Genomic DNA, 19,180 nt, shown 5'->3' with positions numbered 1-19,180 from the left:
CCCAAGTAAAATAAATAGTAGGCTAAGTGGAGGCTCTGCTTTGACTTTGCAAGATAGTTCTTCTCTTCTCAAAAGACTACTACTGGTCGTCCTTGATTTAACAATGGTAATTGGGATAGAAACACCAGCACCAAGCAGTGTGGTTATTAAGCATGATGTCATGTGACCACACTGCTTAGCAATGGTAGTTCCAGGAGCCCCAGCTGCCACTCTTAAGCAGGGATCCCACATCACCATGATTACTGATTTCCTGTTGGCTTCCCCATTGACTTTGCTTGGGGGATGCTGTCAAGAAAGGGCACATGATTGCAAGATGACTGCAGGCTGGTCACTGAGCATCCAAACTATGATTACGTGACCAGACAATATTAACTACGTGACATTCCCCAACTGTAATAGCCTGTAACAAATGTTCACCTTTTGTTCATGATTCCACTGGATTTCCTTGAGTTCTAAGCTGACAATTACAACCAAGCTGTTTACTTTGATCCTTATTTTGTTTGTTATGGGTAGATACCACCAGGAGTGAGAAATATGGAGGGGGGTGGGCAAGCAAGGAAAGAGTCTTCCTTCAGGATTCCAGCTTGTGTGATAAACCCATAAATTTCAGTTGATGCTATTGAGAACTGGCTCTAAATTGTATGGCCCTTCCCTGTCCCTACAAAACCATATCCTGGCTGTTTGTTCTGAAACACTTGACAAGACGAATGCCCAGAATGGGGTTTAGACATTGTTCAAACAAGGCCATTGCATTATTTCTAAAAGGATCAATGTTTCTAACACAGCCATTATTTTCTAGAAGTACACATGCTGTCTTGCCTTCTTGTACTCTGCACAATTCTAGTTTATTTCCTCTAGAGCAGTGGTAGTCAACCTGGTCCCTATTGCCCACTAGTGGGCATTCCAGCTTTCATGGTGGGCGGTAGGGGTTTTGTCCGATACTGAAGCACTTTCCTTTTTTTTTTATTTAATTGACTTTTTAAAAAAATTTCATAGCATTATTTAAAAACATTTTCATTAGGTTTTCATAAAATTCCCCATGACAATTTAAATTTCTGAAAATATACTATTTGTATCGCCCAAGCATAAGTTTAATTCACGTTACGTAAGTGAAACTAAATGGCGCTATAGTGCGACTGCAAATAAAAGAGCCTCGTCCTAGAATAGCTTGCGCATCTCCCCCCACACCACCCAGCTGTAACAGACAAGCAGAGCTGGTAGCCGCCCCCGCCCAACCCGATCCACGATATGTGAGAGGCATGGCAGACGGTGCATTAATACACGGCGCATTACTGTGGAACCGGTGGGTGGTTAAAAAAATTTACTACTACAAAAGTGGGCGGTAGGTATAAAAAGGTTGACCACCCCTGCTCTAGAGAATATATGTTTGTGAAAAGAGCAGTAGGTAACTATAAGCTGATATAACTAAAGAAAATGTGATCAGAGTTTTATTGAAGTGTGACAGAAAACCAGCATTTCCCTAGTGCAGTTTCTGTGTTGGTGGGCCGGAACGGAGGGGGGGGAGGGGGGCTATAAGAGCTTGCAACACTTGCAGCAATGCTTTTATGAGTGGGCCGTGACTACCTGTGACGACGCTCACACAAGTGGGACTGTGTGCGGCCCAGTGTCAATTAGGCCACAGCCCTGTATCAGGCCGTGGCCCACAGGTTTAGGCCCCTGCCCTAGTGCATTATTTGAACATTGCTATCCTTTAGAAGGGTTGGATGTAATACCTATCAATGCCAACAAGCTCTGACTAAGAACTTCAAAAGATTCTTTGTAGACTAGGTGAACAGACAACCAAATGGAAAATGTGATTAACATAAAATGTGATTTACATAAGTGTTAAGTGACCCCAGGGGAAGAGCCTTCTCTGTGGGGGCACCTGCCCTGTGGAATGAATTACCTTTGGGGCTACGCCTACTGCCCGACCTTCGGACCTTTAAGCGCGAGCTCAAGACTTTTTTGTTTCACCGAGCAGGGCTGGCCTAATGCAATTTTAATGGGTGGTTTTATTGATGGTTTGGTTTTATAGTTTTACTCGTTATTTTTGATATTTTGGCCAATTGAATCAGATTTTTAATTGAAATGTTGTGTTTTAACTTTTGTATATGTGTTTTATCTTGGCTGTAAACCGCTCTGAGTCTTCGGAGAAGGGCAGTATAGAAATGTAAATAATAAATAAATAAATACACATTCAGATAACTGCCCAGTGTTACCCTGTAGTAAGATGAGCCGCCAATAAATTTTATATTTAAAAAAAATCCCGCCTCAATTGCACACAGCCACTGAGGGAACTAAGCTGCCTGTAGCTACTTTGGAGTCACAGTAGATGGCTCAAGGTGACCATTCAATGAGCAACAGCTGTTTAAAAAAGAGCTATTTCATACTTGTGTTCATTAGGGAAATAAAATTGTCAACATGTGTAATGCCCTTATAAAAATGTATCTGGAATACTGGGTAGAGTTCTGCGCATCCTTTTTTAAAAAAAAAGATATATTTGAGCTAGAAAAAAGTGTAGCATCGGGGGACTCCAACACATGCCTTATTGGAAAAGAGTGGATTGTTTAGGGCTTTTTAGCTTCAAAATTAGGTGACAGAAGAGGAGCTGATTGAGGTTTATCATGTTATGGAAAAAATGGACAAGATAATTGTTATTTCCTCTCTCAGAATATAAGTGTCATCTAATGAAGCTGACTGAAAGGACAGCTAAAACAGAAAAAAAAAGGAATGCATTATTAACCTATGGAACTCACTGTCACAAGAAATGGGATATGGTGGTGACCACTAACCTGACTTTAAAACAGGACTGAATGAATTCATGGAATACAGGTCTGACAGGGGCTGCTGTTAATTATAAAACTCTGCCTCTACCAATGGCAGAAGACCACAACAGGGCAGCGGTATCCAGCAAGTAACACAGAAACATAGAAAATTGGTAGCAGAAAAGATCCAGTGTCCATTGACTGGTCTATTGAGTCTGCCCTTTGAGTACTTTGTTTTGTTTTGTGTTTTGTTTCGTATCCTGTCCTGTCCTGTCCTATCCTATTTATTCCAAGCATGTTTAAACTCAGTTACTGATGATTGAGCTATGGTGGCGCAGTGGTTAGAATGCACTACTGCAGGCTACTTCTGCTGACGGCTGGCTGCCAGCAGTTTGGCAGTTTGATCCTGGCTGGCTCAAGGTTGACTCAGCCTTCCCTCCTTCTGAGGTAGGTACAATGAGGACCCAGACTATTGGGGGCAATATGCTGACTCTGTATACTGCTTAGAGAGGGCTGTAAAGCACTGTGAAGTGGTATGTAAGTCTAAGTGCTATTGCTATTGCCCCACTACTTCCGATGGAAGTTGGTTCCAATCTGGCTGGTCACTGTGAAAAACCAAATGCCATCTTAAAATGGGTCCTGGCCTCACCCAAAGGACTGTTCTACTGCTCCTATGACCCAGGATGGCTGGAATCTAAGACAGCAAGTGCTGGAGGAAGAAAATAGGAGTATATGGTAACTGTACCATGAAATGTGACTTAAAAAAATAGCCTCAACTGCCTTTATTTGTTTTGTTTTTTAAAAAAACCCTAAAGAGATCACTGCTAAGAGAACATGGAAAATGCCTATAAGGAAAGCTGAACATATAGGCCATCACTAACTCACCAGATATGCCACGAAGGCCAAGTAGAGAATGCTGATAATTGAAGCACATACATATAATACTGTTTGTCCTAGGGTAGTCACGTAGATCACCACAAAGTACATGTTAATGCTGCAGATGATCACAATGAGAATTCCCCCAGCGATTTTCCAGCCCCTAGAAGACAAAAAAAAAAAATTACAAAGAAAAAAAATGGACCAGGAATAACTACTTAGAACTAACTGTGGATAAAGACACATTCACAATTTAATTTCCCACTGGATTTCAATTGTCCTGACGTACCCATCTCTCACTTACACACAGCATAGTGGACAAAAATAAAGCCTCATTCTTTGAACCATACAACATACTACAATGGCTTAAAAACCATTACTTTCCTACTAGCACTTGCAGGACTTAAAACTTCTTCAAGCGTTTCCCCATTTAAAAAATGTACCCAAATACAACTTTTTGCTTTGATTATTTCCCCAACATTTTAGTTATAAACCTTCAATCATTCAGTACATTTTCCCTGACAACTGTTTAGATTTTGATATATTCATTTTCTGGTCTTCCAATCCTTGGACACAGATCAAGTCCTCATACATGCTAAACAAATTGCATTGTCAGTTGGGATTTCATCTCCCAGGAATCTTGACCTCCCGTTTTTTAGCCAATGTAAACAAGCAATAAATAAAACAGCTGAAATCAGTGCTTTGTGGGCTGCAAATGGGATACAGAAGGCTTCATGTGACCTTCAGATTTTCCATTTCTGATTTATTCTGAATAACTTAGAAGATTGAAATTCTGCAATGGTTACAGCAGGAAATTAATGCAACCTTTGGCAAAAGAATAAGCAACACTGCATAAGAAATGTGAAAACGTTTCTTTCTATATATTAGGCATCAGATAGTTAGGCATGGATTCGAACTTTTCTTCTGTTACTGAAAGGTATTTTGATCCTCTAAGACGTTTATATAGCAAATCTAGAAATACTGCATGTCAACTATCAATATGCAAAAAGTCATAAAACCTATACCCAAGTGCAGATTCGGGGTAATATTTACCCTGAAAAAGAAGAAGCATTCATCGGCAGATTTTGTGCTAGTGTATGATCTGCTAGTCTAGATTCTATCTTTTGAAAAATAATCGCAAATGAATAGATTCTGGTGTTCATGCTGGTTATAATATAAACTCTATTCTGTCATTGGCAGACAGAAAACAGAAAGGAAGGGGTAATGTGACAGGGTGGGCATGGCCAACTTTTTTTTTTTAACTTTTAAAAGCATTTTTTCTACAACCTCTTCGGCCAAAGAGGTTGTAAAAAAAATGCTTTTAAAAGACTCTGACGATCCAAGCTGAGTTATCTAATCGTCAGAGGCTTTTGTTTTCTTTTAAAAGCATTTTTTTTGCCTTTAAAAGAAAAAAAAGCCTCTGATGATAAGGCAACTCAGCTGGGATCGCCAGAACCTTTTAAAAACATTTTTTTAACAAACTGTTGGCCGAAGAGGTTGTAGAAAAATTCTTTTAAAAGGCTCTGACAATCCCAGCTGAGCCACGCTATCAACAGAGGTTTGGTTTTTTTTACTTTTAAAAGCATTTTTTCGGCCGAAGAAAAAATGCTTTTAAAAGTAAAAAAACAAAAAAACAAAAACCTCTGATGCTCACGCAGCTCAGCTGGGCATGGGGAGGGGCAGGGATTTTTTCTACTGGTTCTCCATACCACCCACCGCCATCACTACCAGATTGGGCAATCTGGTCCAAACCGGGAGCATTTCACCCCTAGTTTTAATATTCATGACTTTGGTATTAAGTCTGGTCTATGTCATGGAGTGGACACAATTTGCTAAAAACATAGGTGGTCATTATGCACAACGCAGGCCGTGCTGTTACATAGTGACAATGAGAAAAAGTCAGGAACAGCTAAGCTTAATCAAGTATAATACTCGATACATTCCAGATGCCTGCCTTTCTTCATACTTACAGGCCATTGGCAAAGTCATTCATCACGGGACGCAGACTAGTGAACGTGAGCACTGGGATTAAAGCAAAGGGCAGCTGGAAAGGAAGAAAAGGAAATTATGCTCAGAAAAGGATCTTTTTGTTATCTGTGTACAAAGAGAAAGCTGGCTTAGTAGTGAACTATTAATGCAAAAAGCTGAAAGCACTTCCAAACCACGGCTTATTCGCTCCAAGTTTTTTAACTGCTGAACATTTTTCTGGTCTGAACAAAGCATCTTCTAAGAACTGAACACCAGAAGCACTATTGTTCCTTTACACTGAGGCCACCATAAAACTAGATGGCTGAATATAGGCGACCGTGGCAATAAGGTTTGATACTGATGGTATTCAAGTGTGGACAATCCATCCTATAATGAGGACACATTCAGATTTCTTTGCTCTTTCCAAGGTTTTGAAGCTCTTTCCAAGGTTAACACATCAAGTCTGACCCTTCTGTCATGCTTTGTTGACCTCAGACAATGGGGAACAGGAGAGGGGGAAAGAGAAATAATAGCAGAATTATCCAGTTTCCAATTAGGCAGCTAATTCAACATAGCAACTCAGAAAAAGAGGATTGGATCTAATCGTTTTTAAATTACAGAAGAGTACATTTTGTTTAATATTAGGAAAAACATTTAGCAATAAAGGTAGTATAACTCCAATCTAGTAAGTCTAGGACTCCCCAATCAGATAATAAGATCTCTCTCTTTCTCTCTTTCTCTCTCCCTCCCTCCCTCCCTCCTTCATCCCAAATCTTCAGGATAATGGCTTTAGCTCCAGATTTTGAATATGAATCAGAAGTTCAGTATTATATGCTTCTACATCCAAGCAAAGGAGAACATAAAAATAGAGAATGAATAATGAAGTGAAAGTATTAAGTGGCTTCAAAATTACAAGTTGCGAAATCTTCCTACTGGGAAATAAACATTTGAGAAAATTGCAAGAGGAAAGGAAGATAACCGGATTTGCTGTAGTTATGGTTTATTACTTTAGAAAAGGCAGGCTTAAAAAGCAGAAATTCAGCTGGAATGATTCACAAGTAAGATCTAGGATTGATTTGGCACATTAGGCTATTCACAGGCCTTGTTTCACCACAGGACATCCAATCTCTTAAGATTAGTGTTGATAATTCCCAAACCGCTGAAAAGACATTTCCACTTGCAGTTGATATATTCTATGCTTAAGGAGGGTCCAAATGTTCTTGATTCATCAAATGTAATTAGTTATCGAGAATTAACTGCATTTTCATTGACTTATTAGTATCATTTGAATAAAAGTCCTCTTCTTAACAGAAGAACAGCTACAATAGACTGTTCTCATTGTAGCATGCAAGGCTACAAGCCAGCATAGCCTAATCCTAGCATTTTTTTGCCTTGCGCTTCTCTGCACACCATTTCTCAGCAATAATCTGCAAGAGGTAGCAGCCATCCCTGAGGGAAAAACCTTCCTAGTTCACAAAATAATAAAATGATCTCTCTGCTTCACATAATGTAGCCCTGATCTGAACAAAATAAACGTGAGATGGATTCTCTAGGGACCCAACTCCCTTCCAGCTATGAGCCCAAGGAAACAGAACCATAGTCCTGGATAAGCTTAGATAAAATTTGTAATGTAATTCTGGAGAGAAAAAGAATAATAGAAGGCCATGAAAAATATCCCCTTAAAAGAAAATATTTGTAGCTCAAGAGTTGATATAAAGGGTCCTAGGTGTTCTCTGAGCTTGGTTGTTTTTTTTGCAGAAATGCTAGTTTCATTACCCAAATTAGCTAATATCATCAATGCAAATCAGTTCTAGTTGATCATGTTACCTAGTTTGAATAATGAAACATTTGCAAGAAAACAACCAAGCTCAGAGAGCACCAAGAACCCTTCAAATATCCCATTGTATGCCATCACAAGATTTTAATCCTTAAGTGACAAAAAATAGGATTTTGAGGAGCTTTTCAGTGGAATTGTTTTGGTCAGCCATTCATTTTAAGGAAGGTTTTTTGCTGATGTTTCTAATATCACTGAATGTATTTATTCACTCATTCCTTGTTTCCATGCAGGAAAAAAATGAGGCTGGTATTGTTAGACTGTCTCAACACGTTTGCATTTACTTGCCAAACATCTTGCAATGGATTGACAGTACAGGTAGTCCTCAACTTACAACAGTTCATTTAGTGACTGTTCAAAGTTATGTCAATGAAAAAAGTCATTTAAGAGAGTTTCTCATACTTATGACTGTTGCAGCATCTCCATGGTCGCATGATCAAAATCCCAATATTTGCAACTGACTCATATTTATGACAGTTGCAGTGTCCTGGGGTCCTGTAATCACCTTTTATGACCTTCTGACAAGCAAGATCAATAGGCAAACCAGTTTCACTTAACAACCGTGTTACTAGTTTACCAACTGCAGTGATTCACTTAACAACCATGGCAAAAAGTCATAAAATGGAGCAAAACTTGCTTAACCAATGTTTCACTTAACAACAGAAATTTGAGGCTCAATTGTGGTCATACATTGGGAACTACCTATAGTAGTTATCCTTTTTTATTTATATCAGTTTTGCACATCATGGTATTAGATGTAGATTCTGCCTTGCTGCTCAGATGAAACCTCTACTGCTTTTCTGGGGAAAAGAAACATCCTTAATTAGATGTCTATGAAGATTCTTGGTCATCCAGGTCATGTTTCAAGAGGCAACTGGACTTTCTGGTTTTTCTTTGAAGACATTTTGCTTCTTATCTGAAGAAGCTTCTTGGATGAGAAGCGAAACGTCTTCAAAGAAAAACCAGAAATTTCCAGTTGCCTCTTGAAAAGAAAAAGCACCTTTGGGACACACCTAATTAGAGTCTCTACCTGTAAACTCATGAGGACATTGAGGAAGTCATTCATTCCGGTCAAGTGTTCCACATCTTTGAAAATGGCAACCAGAAGAGTTGGTGTGATGGCAATGGAACGGGTTAGAACCACACGAGCAAATCGCGACCACTTCAGATTGAGGAATCCCTGAAAATAAGGAAGAGACCATTCAATCAGGAATACAAGTGTACTGAAATACTGAAGAAAAGTAGTATCTTTCTTGGATGAAAGACATGTCTGACTATAACTTTCACAAACTCTTTTACTTTCTGCAGTCAAAGTCAAAGTACTTTTCCCGCTATTGACCAGACCAGAGTAAAATAGCAAAATTAAATTTATAAAATAACACTGAGATAAAATAGGATCAGAGTAAGACAAATAAAGTTAAATTATATATTGTTGCTGGGCAATCTTGGGAAAAGATGCAGCTGCCACATTTGCATTTTTTCAGGAATCAAATCTAAAGCGCAGCTTATTCTAAACCATGTTGGTTTAGATAATATGGCCTGAAACACACAAGTGCTAGGAATATGCAAAATTCTCCAACCTAGGAATTGAACATTCTGAAGAACTTTGGAATGTCTTCTTCCAGTTTATGCTCAGTCTCCCCCTGGATCATTTCTTCCAGGAGGCAGTTTGATAGTGTCCAGAAGTAAATTTTCTAAACTAAAAGTAATTGGATCTGGTCCTAAAACCCATTCTGTTTCATCCAAAACTCTTCCAGTACTGAGGACTTCCTTCTGGAAACCCTCAAAACACCCCAGGAAACCGGGAGGGGGATCAGCAAGGAAAAGAGGATCATTTTAGAGTTCTCTAGAATGTTCTATTTCCAGATCGATAATTTTTACAGATCTCTAATGAGACTTATGATTCAGCAGCAAACAGCAAGTTGGAGACAAATAAAGTTACTGCAGCTTGTTTTCAGGGCAATAAATTAAGGGAATCAACCCTTCCTTCTGTCTAATGGTAAATGTAACCAGATCCCTTTATATAAATATTGTCTAATCCTAACCTATTTTGAGGGGGACGTTGTTATGAAGAATGGAAACCTGCTCTTAAATAATACTAAATACTTTCAATTTATTGGACATTACATCAAAGTCAGATGGTGTACTTGACCACTTATCAGTGGTTTAATCAAGGCATAAGGAAATTTAGCTGTGTGTGATTGCTCTAACCCAGTGGTAGTCAACCTGGTCCCTACTGCCCACTAGTGGGCGTTCCAGCTTTCATGCTGAGCGGCAGAGGTTTTGTCCGATACTGAAGCACTTTCCTTTTTTTTTTAATTTAATTGACTTTTTAAAAAATTTTCATAGCATTATTTAAAAACATTTTCATTAGGTTTTCATAAAATTCCCCGTGACAATTTAAATTTCTGAAAATATACTATTTGTATCGCCCGCACATAAGTTTAGTTCACGTTACATAAGTGAAACTAAATGGTGCTACAGTACGATCGCAAACAAAAGAGCCTCGTTCCAGAATAGCTTGCACATCTCCCCCCACACCACCCAGCTGTAACAGACAAGCAGAGCTGGTAGCCAGCGCCCCCCCCCCCCCAAACCCAATCCATGATGCGTGAGAGGCATGCGCAGACGACGATACACGGCGTATTACTGTGGAACCGGTGGGCGGTTAGAAAATTTTACTACTAACAGAGATACAAAAGTGGGCGGTAGGTATAAAAAGGTTGACTACCCCTGTTCTAACCTAACAAAAATAGAAATGCCGGGTTGTAGGAAATGGTCTTTTTCTTACTCAGGCCTTTGGTCCATCTGATCCAGGCTGTCAGCATTAGCAAATAGCAGCTTTGGGGGATTTTAGTGGGATTTCCCCCCCAGCCTTATCTGCCTTTGTAGCTGATTACCCAATTTATTCTAATTTAATTATGGATATTCTTTGCAAATTTAATTCCAAATTAATGAATTTAATTACAAAAACTGAAATAGGTACAGTAGTTTGCTTTGGATTGAAAATTGTTAAGTTGGGCACATGTCACAAGAGAAGCAGGCGTAGGACCACAGAAATGGTAGGTTGAAGACTTTGGTAACCTTATGAACAACTGAGCTTATACAAAGGCAAAGAGATTTGATTCATGGCAGCCTAACTGGTATCATAAGGAAAACACCTGAATGGCATTTCATCCACAGGTTAATATAAAGAGAGCATTTTACACACCATGGTATCCTTTAATTGCCTGAAAAGATATCCTTTATCCAGTCCCATATCCCAGATACAGGGCTGGATAGCGCTTTGGATGCCATTTCCAAAGGTTATTTTTGAGTGCTTGGGAGCATGAAGGTGGTACCAATCACCAATCCTTTAAAGCAGCTGTATCTTCTCCTAGTTTTGCACAATTAGCTTTTGAAGGAACTACAGACCGATCTCCCTTTGCTGCGTCACCTGCAAAGTCATGGAATCTATCATCAATCAATCCATTACCTCACACTTAGAAACTAACAACCTACTCTCCAACAAACAATTTGGTTTCAGGAAAAGTTATCATGTAACTTACAACTTCTCCACTGCAAAAACATATGGACTTCAAATCTAGATCAAGGCAAATCAATAGATGCAATCTACATAGACTTCTGCAAAGCTTTTGACTCAGTAGTACACGATAAACTTCTCCTTAAACTAACATCCTATGGCATCTCAGGACCCCTCCACAAATGGATATCTGCTTTTCTGTCTAACAGACAACAAGTGGTCAAAATTGGCAATGCTTTATCAAATCCTGTTCCTGTCAAGAGTGGCGTTCCTCAAGGCAGCGCCCTTGGACCAACACTCTTTATTCTATACATTAATGATCTTTGTGACCATATCTCAAGTAATTGTGTTCTCTTTGCTGACGATGTCAAACTATTTAACACCACAGACAACACTTCTATCATTCAAAACGACCTTGACCATCTAACCGCTTGGTCTAAAATTGGCAGCTCCAAATTTCAACCAGCAAATGCCCAGTCTTACATATAGGGAAAAAGAACTCTAAAACTAAGTACATACTAGATGGACATTACCTTACAGACGACCCCCATCCCGTTAAAGACCTTGGAGTTTTCATGTCAAATGATCTAAGTGCCAAAGCCCACTGCAACTACACAGCAAAAAAACCTCTAAGACTTGTAAACCTAATTTTATGTAGCTTCTTTTCCAAAACACCACACTACTAACCAGAGCATATAAAACATTTGCTAGACCAATTCTAGAATACAGCTCACCTGTTTGGAACCCTCACCACATCTCTGACATCAATACAATTGAACGTGTCCAGAAATATTTTACAAGAAGAGTTCTCCATTCCTCTGAAAACAACAAAATACCTTATCCCACCAGACTTGAAATCCTAGGCTCAGAAAACTTGGAACTCCGTCGCCTTGACAAGACCTAAGTTTAACTCACAGAATCATCTATTGTAATGTCCTTCCTGTCAAAGACTACTTCAGCTTTAATTGCAATAATACAAGGGCAACCAATAGATTTAAACTTAATGTAAACCGCTTTAATCTAGATTGCAGAAAATACGACTTCTGCAACAGAATCATCAGTGCTTGGAATACTTTACCTGACTCTGTGGTCTCTTCCCATAATCCTAACAGCTTTAACCAAAAACTTTCTACTATTGACCTCACCCCATTCCTAAGAGGACCATAAGGGGCGTGCATAAGCGCACAAACGTGCCTACCGTTCCTGTCCTATTGTTTTTCTTTTCTTCTTCCTATATATGTTTATATGTGTATATACTATATAATCTTTTTGTATGATGTTGTGACAAAATAAATAAATAAAATAAATAAATATTGTTGCTGGGCAATCTTGGGAAAAGATGCAGCTGCCACATTTGCATTTTTTCAGGAATCAAATCTAAAGCGCAGCTTATTCTAAACCATGTTGGTTTAGATAATATGGCCTGAAACACACAAGTGCTAGGAATATGCAAAATTCTCCAACCTAGGAATTGAACATTCTGAAGAACTTTGGAATGTCTTCTTCCAGTTTATGCTCAGTCTCCCCCTGGATCATTTCTTCCAGGAGGCAGTTTGATAGTGTCCAGAAGTAAATTTTCTAAACTAAAAGTAATTGGATCTGGTCCTAAAACCCATTCTGTTTCATCCAAAACTCTTCCAGTACTGAGGACTTCCTTCTGGAAACCCTCAAACCACCCCAGGAAACCGGGAGGGGGATCAGCAAGGAAAAGAGGATCATTTTAGAGTTCTCTAGAATGTTCTATTTCCAGATCGATAATTTTTACAGATCTCTAATGAGACTTATGATTCAGCAGCAAACAGCAAGTTGGAGACAAATAAAGTTACTGCAGCTTGTTTTCAGGGCAATAAATTAAGGGAATCAACCCTTCCTTCTGTCTAATGGTAAATGTAACCAGATCCCTTTATATAAATATTGTCTAATCCTAACCTATTTTGAGGGGGACGTTGTTATGAAGAATGGAAACCTGCTCTTAAATAATACTAAATACTTTCAATTTATTGGACATTACATCAAAGCCAGATGGTGTACTTGACCACTTATCAGTGGTTTAATCAAGGCATAAGGAAATTTAGCTGTGTGTGATTGCTCTAACCCAGTGGTAGTCAACCTGGTCCCTACTGCCCACTAGTGGGCGTTCCAGCTTTCATGCTGAGCGGCAGGGGTTTTGTCCGATACTGAAGCACTTTCCTTTTTTTTTAATTTAATTGACTTTTTAAAAAATTTTCATAGCATTATTTAAAAACATTTTCATTAGGTTTTCATAAAATTCCCCGTGACAATTTAAATTTCTGAAAATATACTATTTGTATCGCCCGCACATAAGTTTAGTTCACGTTACATAAGTGAAACTAAATGGTGCTACAGTACGATCGCAAAAAAAGAGCCTCGTTCCAGAATAGCTTGCACATCTCCCCCCACACCACCCAGCTGTAATAGACAAGCAGAGCTGGTAGCCAGCCCCCCCCCCCAAACCCAATCCATGATGCGTGAGAGGCATGCGCAGACGACGATACACGGCGTATTACTGTGGAACCGGTGGGCGGTTAGAAAATTTTACTACTAACAGAGATACAAAAGTGGGCGGTAGGTATAAAAAGGTTGACTACCCCTGTTCTAACCTAACAAAAATAGAAATGCCGGGTTGTAGGAAATGGTCTTTTTCTTACTCAGGCCTTTGGTCCATCTGATCCAGGCTGTCAGCATTAGCAAATAGCAGCTTTGGGGGATTTTAGTGGGATTTCCCCCCCAGCCTTATCCGCCTTTGTAGCTGATTACCCAATTTATTCTAATTTAATTATGGATATTCTTTGCAAATTTAATTCCAAATTAATGAATTTAATTACAAAAACTGAAATAGGTACAGTAGTTTGCTTTGGATTGACAATTGTTAAGTTGAGCACATGTCACAAGAGAAGCAGGCGTAGGACCACAGAAATGGTAGGTTGAAGACTTTGATAACCTTATGAACAACTGAGCTTATACAAAGGCAAAGAGATTTGATTCATGGCAGCCTAACTGGTATCATAAGGAAAACACCTGAATGGCATTTCATCCACAGGTTAATATAAAGAGAGCATTTTACACACCATGGTATCCTTTAATTGCCTGAAAAGATATCCTTTATCCAGTCCCATATCCCAGATACAGGGCTGGATAGCACTTTGGATGCCATTTCCAAAGGTTATTTTTGAGTGCTTGGGAGCATGAAGGTGGCATCAATCACCAATCCTTTAAAGCAGCTGTACCTTCTCCTAGTTTTGCACAATTAGCTTTTGAAGGAACTACAGACAGATGCTATTTCCATAGACTGACACACACTGCAAGCCCCTTTTAGAAATCAAATCCTAAACTCTGCAACTCTAACAGACTTGCTCCCAATCCTTCTGAAGTCCCTCATCTCTATTTCCTTGCTTCGGTTGAACAATGATAGTTTTCAGTATCACTCGGTCGCTGTATGTAAAAATCTGTTTACAAAACAAGGCACCACAATAGTCATGCAGGGAGGACAAATACATTGCTTAAGGATCACACGAACTGCCCAGCTGAAAGGGGGAAATGTCAGCATATAATTTTTCTCACAAAGAAAGTGTCCATGTCACCTGGTTCCCAGATTCCTAGCTGTGGCCTCGGGGAACTGAGCCTCTTGGACAACATTCTTAGATTCCTATTGCTTTACAGAGCCTATAGAGATATGGATTGGGAGGACAAGTCAAATGTAAATCCACAACATTTTAAAAGATTAAAAGATTAAAATACCTCCATAACAAACTGTCCAGAGTAGGTTCCTGTCATTGTTGAACTCTGTCCTGCAGCAAGGATGCCAATAGCCCAAATGTAGAGAGCAGCAGGGCCGAAGTAACAACCGAGAATTACTCCCTAAAACACAAAAGAGTTCTTTTTTTTTTTAAATGAAGCTGTAAACCTTAGATTAAACTTTCTATGTTAGCAGTCTAATGCAAAGTGACATTTTACAAAATCACTGTTTGGATTAGTATGGGCCAATTTACTCAGAGAGACTTGAATCTGAATGCTATAGTTATTGTGCACATGCTTATTTTCCAAAAATATCACCGTGGCCAAAAAGAACACTTTGCTCATAAACCCATCCCAGGTAATTACATTGTTCCTCTGGATGGAAAAACCTAACAAAATAACCTGAATATCATATGACCTTTTGCAGAATATGAGCAATGGTAGGGAGAGAAGGCTCACAAGTGCCTTATGCTGAAAAATAATTTTCTTGATCTTGAGAGAGATGTCTGGAAGGCAAATAACTACCAAAGTGCTAATTTTGGTACGGAAGCATCTGGACCTTTTTTTTTTTTTTTTTGCAAATGTTTGTCTCCTGATAGAACTTCAGTTGCTTTGGTATTTTGAGTGCTAAAGAAGGCAGAACTGGAAGAGCTTGTGATCTTTTCACAGATCTGTTTCATCTTTCCACTTAGTCTGTTTTAGAAGTACCTTTAGGATATTCAAAAGCTGATTCGGAGATTCAAGAGCATTACCTATGGAACTTTAACTCTTGCTAATTTGAACATGTAAGATCTTCACTCACCCCTTTGTAGATATCCACATCCAGGGTGCTATTATCTGACTGAAACATCACAGCTTGGGCAAAGCTTTTATTTGCACAGATGTCATGCTGTAAACATACAAGTAGACATTTTGTTTTACAACTAAAAGACCCATGTGGCACAGAACAGTGTTTTAAAAGAATAACAAATAAGAATAATTCTGGTTTACATTGACCTTTTCCTCCTGTAATGAGGAGGAGGAGGAGGAGGGACTGCTGGCATTCAAGGAAACTTGAAACACACAAGAAGCTGTCCTTCCAGTATAGCCTCAAGCTCTTTTGTCCATTCACTGATCTTGAAAGACCAGCCCAAATAAAAAGGGAGTATGACAGGTACTACCTTCCAAGAGAGGAAAGGAGAGACAAAGAGCATTTGACAGATGACTTTTTTCCACCACAAATTTTATTGCCTTTTATTTATTGTAAAGCATCATGTCTTGGTTACATAGTGCTGATAATCCTACTGGGGGTTCTATTCTATTATCCTTGGTACTTGCTGTAGTGGTTTAATTCTCTCCACTAATTCTCCCTTCTAAAAGCAGGGGAAGAGAAGCTGAGGTTCACATACAAATCCTCCAATCACATGGAAGCGTAACAGTGTATGCAACACTGTTTCAACTCCTACCCTCAAAACGACGCTATAGAGCACTGCACACTAGAACAACTAGACACAAGAACAGTTTTTCCCCGAAGGCCATCACTCTGCTAAACAAATAATTCCATCAACACTGTCAAACTATGTACTGAATCTGCACTACTATTAATCGTCTCATAGTTCCCATCACCAATCTCTTTCCACTTATGACTGTATGACTATAACTTGTTGCTGGCAATCCTTATGATTTATATTGATATATTGACCATCAATTGTGTTGTAAATGTTGTACCTTGATGAACGTATCTTTTCTTTTATGTACGCTGAGAGCATATGCACCAAGACAAATTCCTTGTGTGTCCAATCACACTTGGCCAATAAAAAATTCTATTCTACAATTCCTCCTCCTCTTTTAAACCAGAAGCGTGAACAAGATGAAGAAGGAAACAGGATACAGGTGGTGGGAAGAAAAGGTATAACAACATTGGCAAGAGAGGCAAAATAGAGGAACAAAGCTGGATGGAAGGAAGGGAAGCAGTAACTAAGCAAGAAAGGAAAGAAGTATGTAAGAAATTGGAAAGTACATTAACCCATATGATTTGGTCATGTCCATTTTTGGTGGTGGTGGTGGTTTTTTAAAACTGCATACATATATAGAAGTGGCTGTATGGGGGAATCTTTTCAAATTAAAGATCAATGACATTTTGTATTATATTCCAAAATTAGGGAACCTGAACATTTTTGAAGAATATTGCTTATATTGGGCATGGGGAATAGCTAACGAGATATTGAGAAATTGGAAATGCATTATTGCATTGGATATCAAATACTGAATTTAAGAAATATGTAAATCATCTTTGAAAAGGTTATTTCTCCTAATATTTTCTCCTAATCAAAAAATGATAATAGTATTTATTTATTTATTTTATTTATTTTATTAGATTTATAAACCGCCCTTCTCCCGAAGAACTCAGGGCGGTGTACAGCCAGAGTAAAAAGAAACAATATACAGTTAAAATAAAATTAAAAAACTTATTATACAGTGTGGCCGAAATTAAAATAATTAAGAAACCCCAATTAAAACCAGAGAGAAATTTAGAATTTAAAACTAAACAATTTAAGAAAGCCCCGCATGAACAAACAGATATGTTTTCAGTTTGCGGCGAAAAGTCCGAAGGTCAGGTATTTGACGTAAACCAGGGGGGAGTTCATTCCAAAGAGTGGGGGCCCCCACAGAGAAGGATCTTCCTCTGGGGGCCGCCAGCCGACATTGTCTGGGGGACGGCACCCTGAGAAGGCCCTCTCTGTGCAAGCGTACGGGTCGGTGGGAGGCATGAGGTAACAGAAGGCGGTCCCGTAAGTACCCAGGTCCCAAGCCATGGAGCGCTTTAAAGGTGGTTACCAGAACCTTGAAATGCACCCGAAAGGCAACAGGAAGCCAGTGCAGTCTGCGCAGGAGAGGTGTCACATGGGAGCTACGCATTAGTATGCTAGCATTAGTATGCTTCCCTTTGGCATAAACTCTATTATATTTTACAAAAATAAATAACTTCATGGGTAATTTTATATATTATGAACAGATTAAATGAATTGGAGATAATTAATGGAGAACGTATCTTTTATGTACACTGAGAGCATATGCACCAAGACAAATTCCTTGTGTGTCCAATCACACTTGGCCAATAAAATTCTATTCTATTCTATTCTATTCTATTCTATTAGTTATGCCAGTTTGGTATGTTATTTTTTTCTGTTTATTTTTTTCTTTTCTTGTTTTGATATTGCAATTTCTGAATGGGAGGCCCCTCAGTTAGGATTGGATTAGAGTTGCTGTCACTAAGCAATACGGTCTTGAAGCATGATGTCATGTGACTGCATTGCTTAATGATAACGGTCCCAGAAATTCTGCTTGCCATAATTAAGTAAGGACATCATATGACTGCAATTTCCAACTTCCTGTTGGCTTCCCCATTGATTTTGCATGTGGGAAGCCAACAGGGAACGTCAGGAATCATGATTACGTGATCATGGAACGTGGTGATGGCCAGAGCCCATTTTATGTCCTCCTTGTTCAGTGTCGTTGCAAGTTTGAATGATCACTGAACACATGGTCGTAACCTGAGGACCACCTGCATTACTGTTTTACTTCTAATTTGCTTTTTATTGGTTTTTTTTCTGCATTACTTTTTTAAAAATTGCAACAAAAAATTAAGTAAGGATTTTTAAAAAAATATTTAAAATAATCCTTGCACTATAACGGAGCATTTATTGCTTACTAATATAACATGAAGGAAGAAAAGAAAACACTCACCACTTCTTGGTTTGTCTTTTTATAAAAAGCTTCGGCAAAGACTGAGACAACAAAGACGTTGATAATGAAGGAGATAAAGAGGGCAATGCAGGATTCAATGAAGAAATACTTGTTGGCCTCAGTAACTTCCTTCTTTTTGGACCGATTCACCTGTCGAGACTAAAACAGAAAAATACGATTCACACAGCCAGCAAAATGCAGCTTCACTAAAGTCTCTTCTCTCTTCAACTACCTTCATTTATTTATTAGATTTTTTTACCCTGCCTTTGTTATTTTACAAGTAACCCAAGATGACAAACATACCTAATACTCCTCCCTCCTATTTTTCCCATTGGCCCAAAGTTACCTTCCTGGTTTTCATGCCTAAGGCAAGCCTAGAACTCCTGGTGTCTAGGCCAGCACCTTCACCACCATACCAAACCGGCTCTCACTTCAGAAACAAACCTAATTAACAATGCTTGTGGAACCTCTGCCATACAGGGAGTAATTTTAAGAAGACTAGGAGTTTTTCTTTGCTAATCTAGTGCTCTTCATGGGCCGGAGATCCTGAAGGAAAACCTGCTCATGGAATTTCCAACTGTGGTGAAAGCACAGCCTTTGTCCAAGAAGAAACAGGGGCATTCATGTTGAATGTGATTTCACTGCAGCAGGAGTGAGGAACTATGGGAACTTGTGGACTTCAACTCCCAGAATCCCCAAGCTGGCTCAGGAATTCTGGGAGTTGAAGTCCAC

At 39.0% G+C, this 19,180-nt stretch overlaps 1 protein-coding gene across 4 annotated transcripts in view; it reads right to left on the bottom strand.

Moving 5' to 3' along the window:
* Nucleotides 1-19,180, bottom strand: part of SLC11A2 (solute carrier family 11 member 2) — a 67,070-nt gene that overhangs the window by 13,898 nt on the left and 33,992 nt on the right. For all 4 annotated transcript variants that reach the window (XM_058168712.1, XM_058168713.1, XM_058168711.1 and 1 more), the window contains 6 exons: nucleotides 18,449-18,607; nucleotides 15,525-15,611; nucleotides 14,726-14,845; nucleotides 8,474-8,623; nucleotides 5,612-5,685; nucleotides 3,651-3,804 (listed from right to left, as the gene is read on the bottom strand). In XM_058168712.1, coding sequence (XP_058024695.1) covers nucleotides 3,651-3,804; nucleotides 5,612-5,685; nucleotides 8,474-8,623; nucleotides 14,726-14,845; nucleotides 15,525-15,611; nucleotides 18,449-18,607 — 744 coding nt within the window. The remainder of the gene's footprint in view (nucleotides 1-3,650; nucleotides 3,805-5,611; nucleotides 5,686-8,473; nucleotides 8,624-14,725; nucleotides 14,846-15,524; nucleotides 15,612-18,448; nucleotides 18,608-19,180) is intronic.

The sequence above is a fragment of the Ahaetulla prasina genome, chromosome 2, assembly GCF_028640845.1.
Source record: "Ahaetulla prasina isolate Xishuangbanna chromosome 2, ASM2864084v1, whole genome shotgun sequence".
In the NCBI taxonomy this organism is placed as follows: domain Eukaryota; kingdom Metazoa; phylum Chordata; class Lepidosauria; order Squamata; family Colubridae; genus Ahaetulla; species Ahaetulla prasina.
This window is presented reverse-complemented; position numbering and strand designations above follow the sequence as displayed.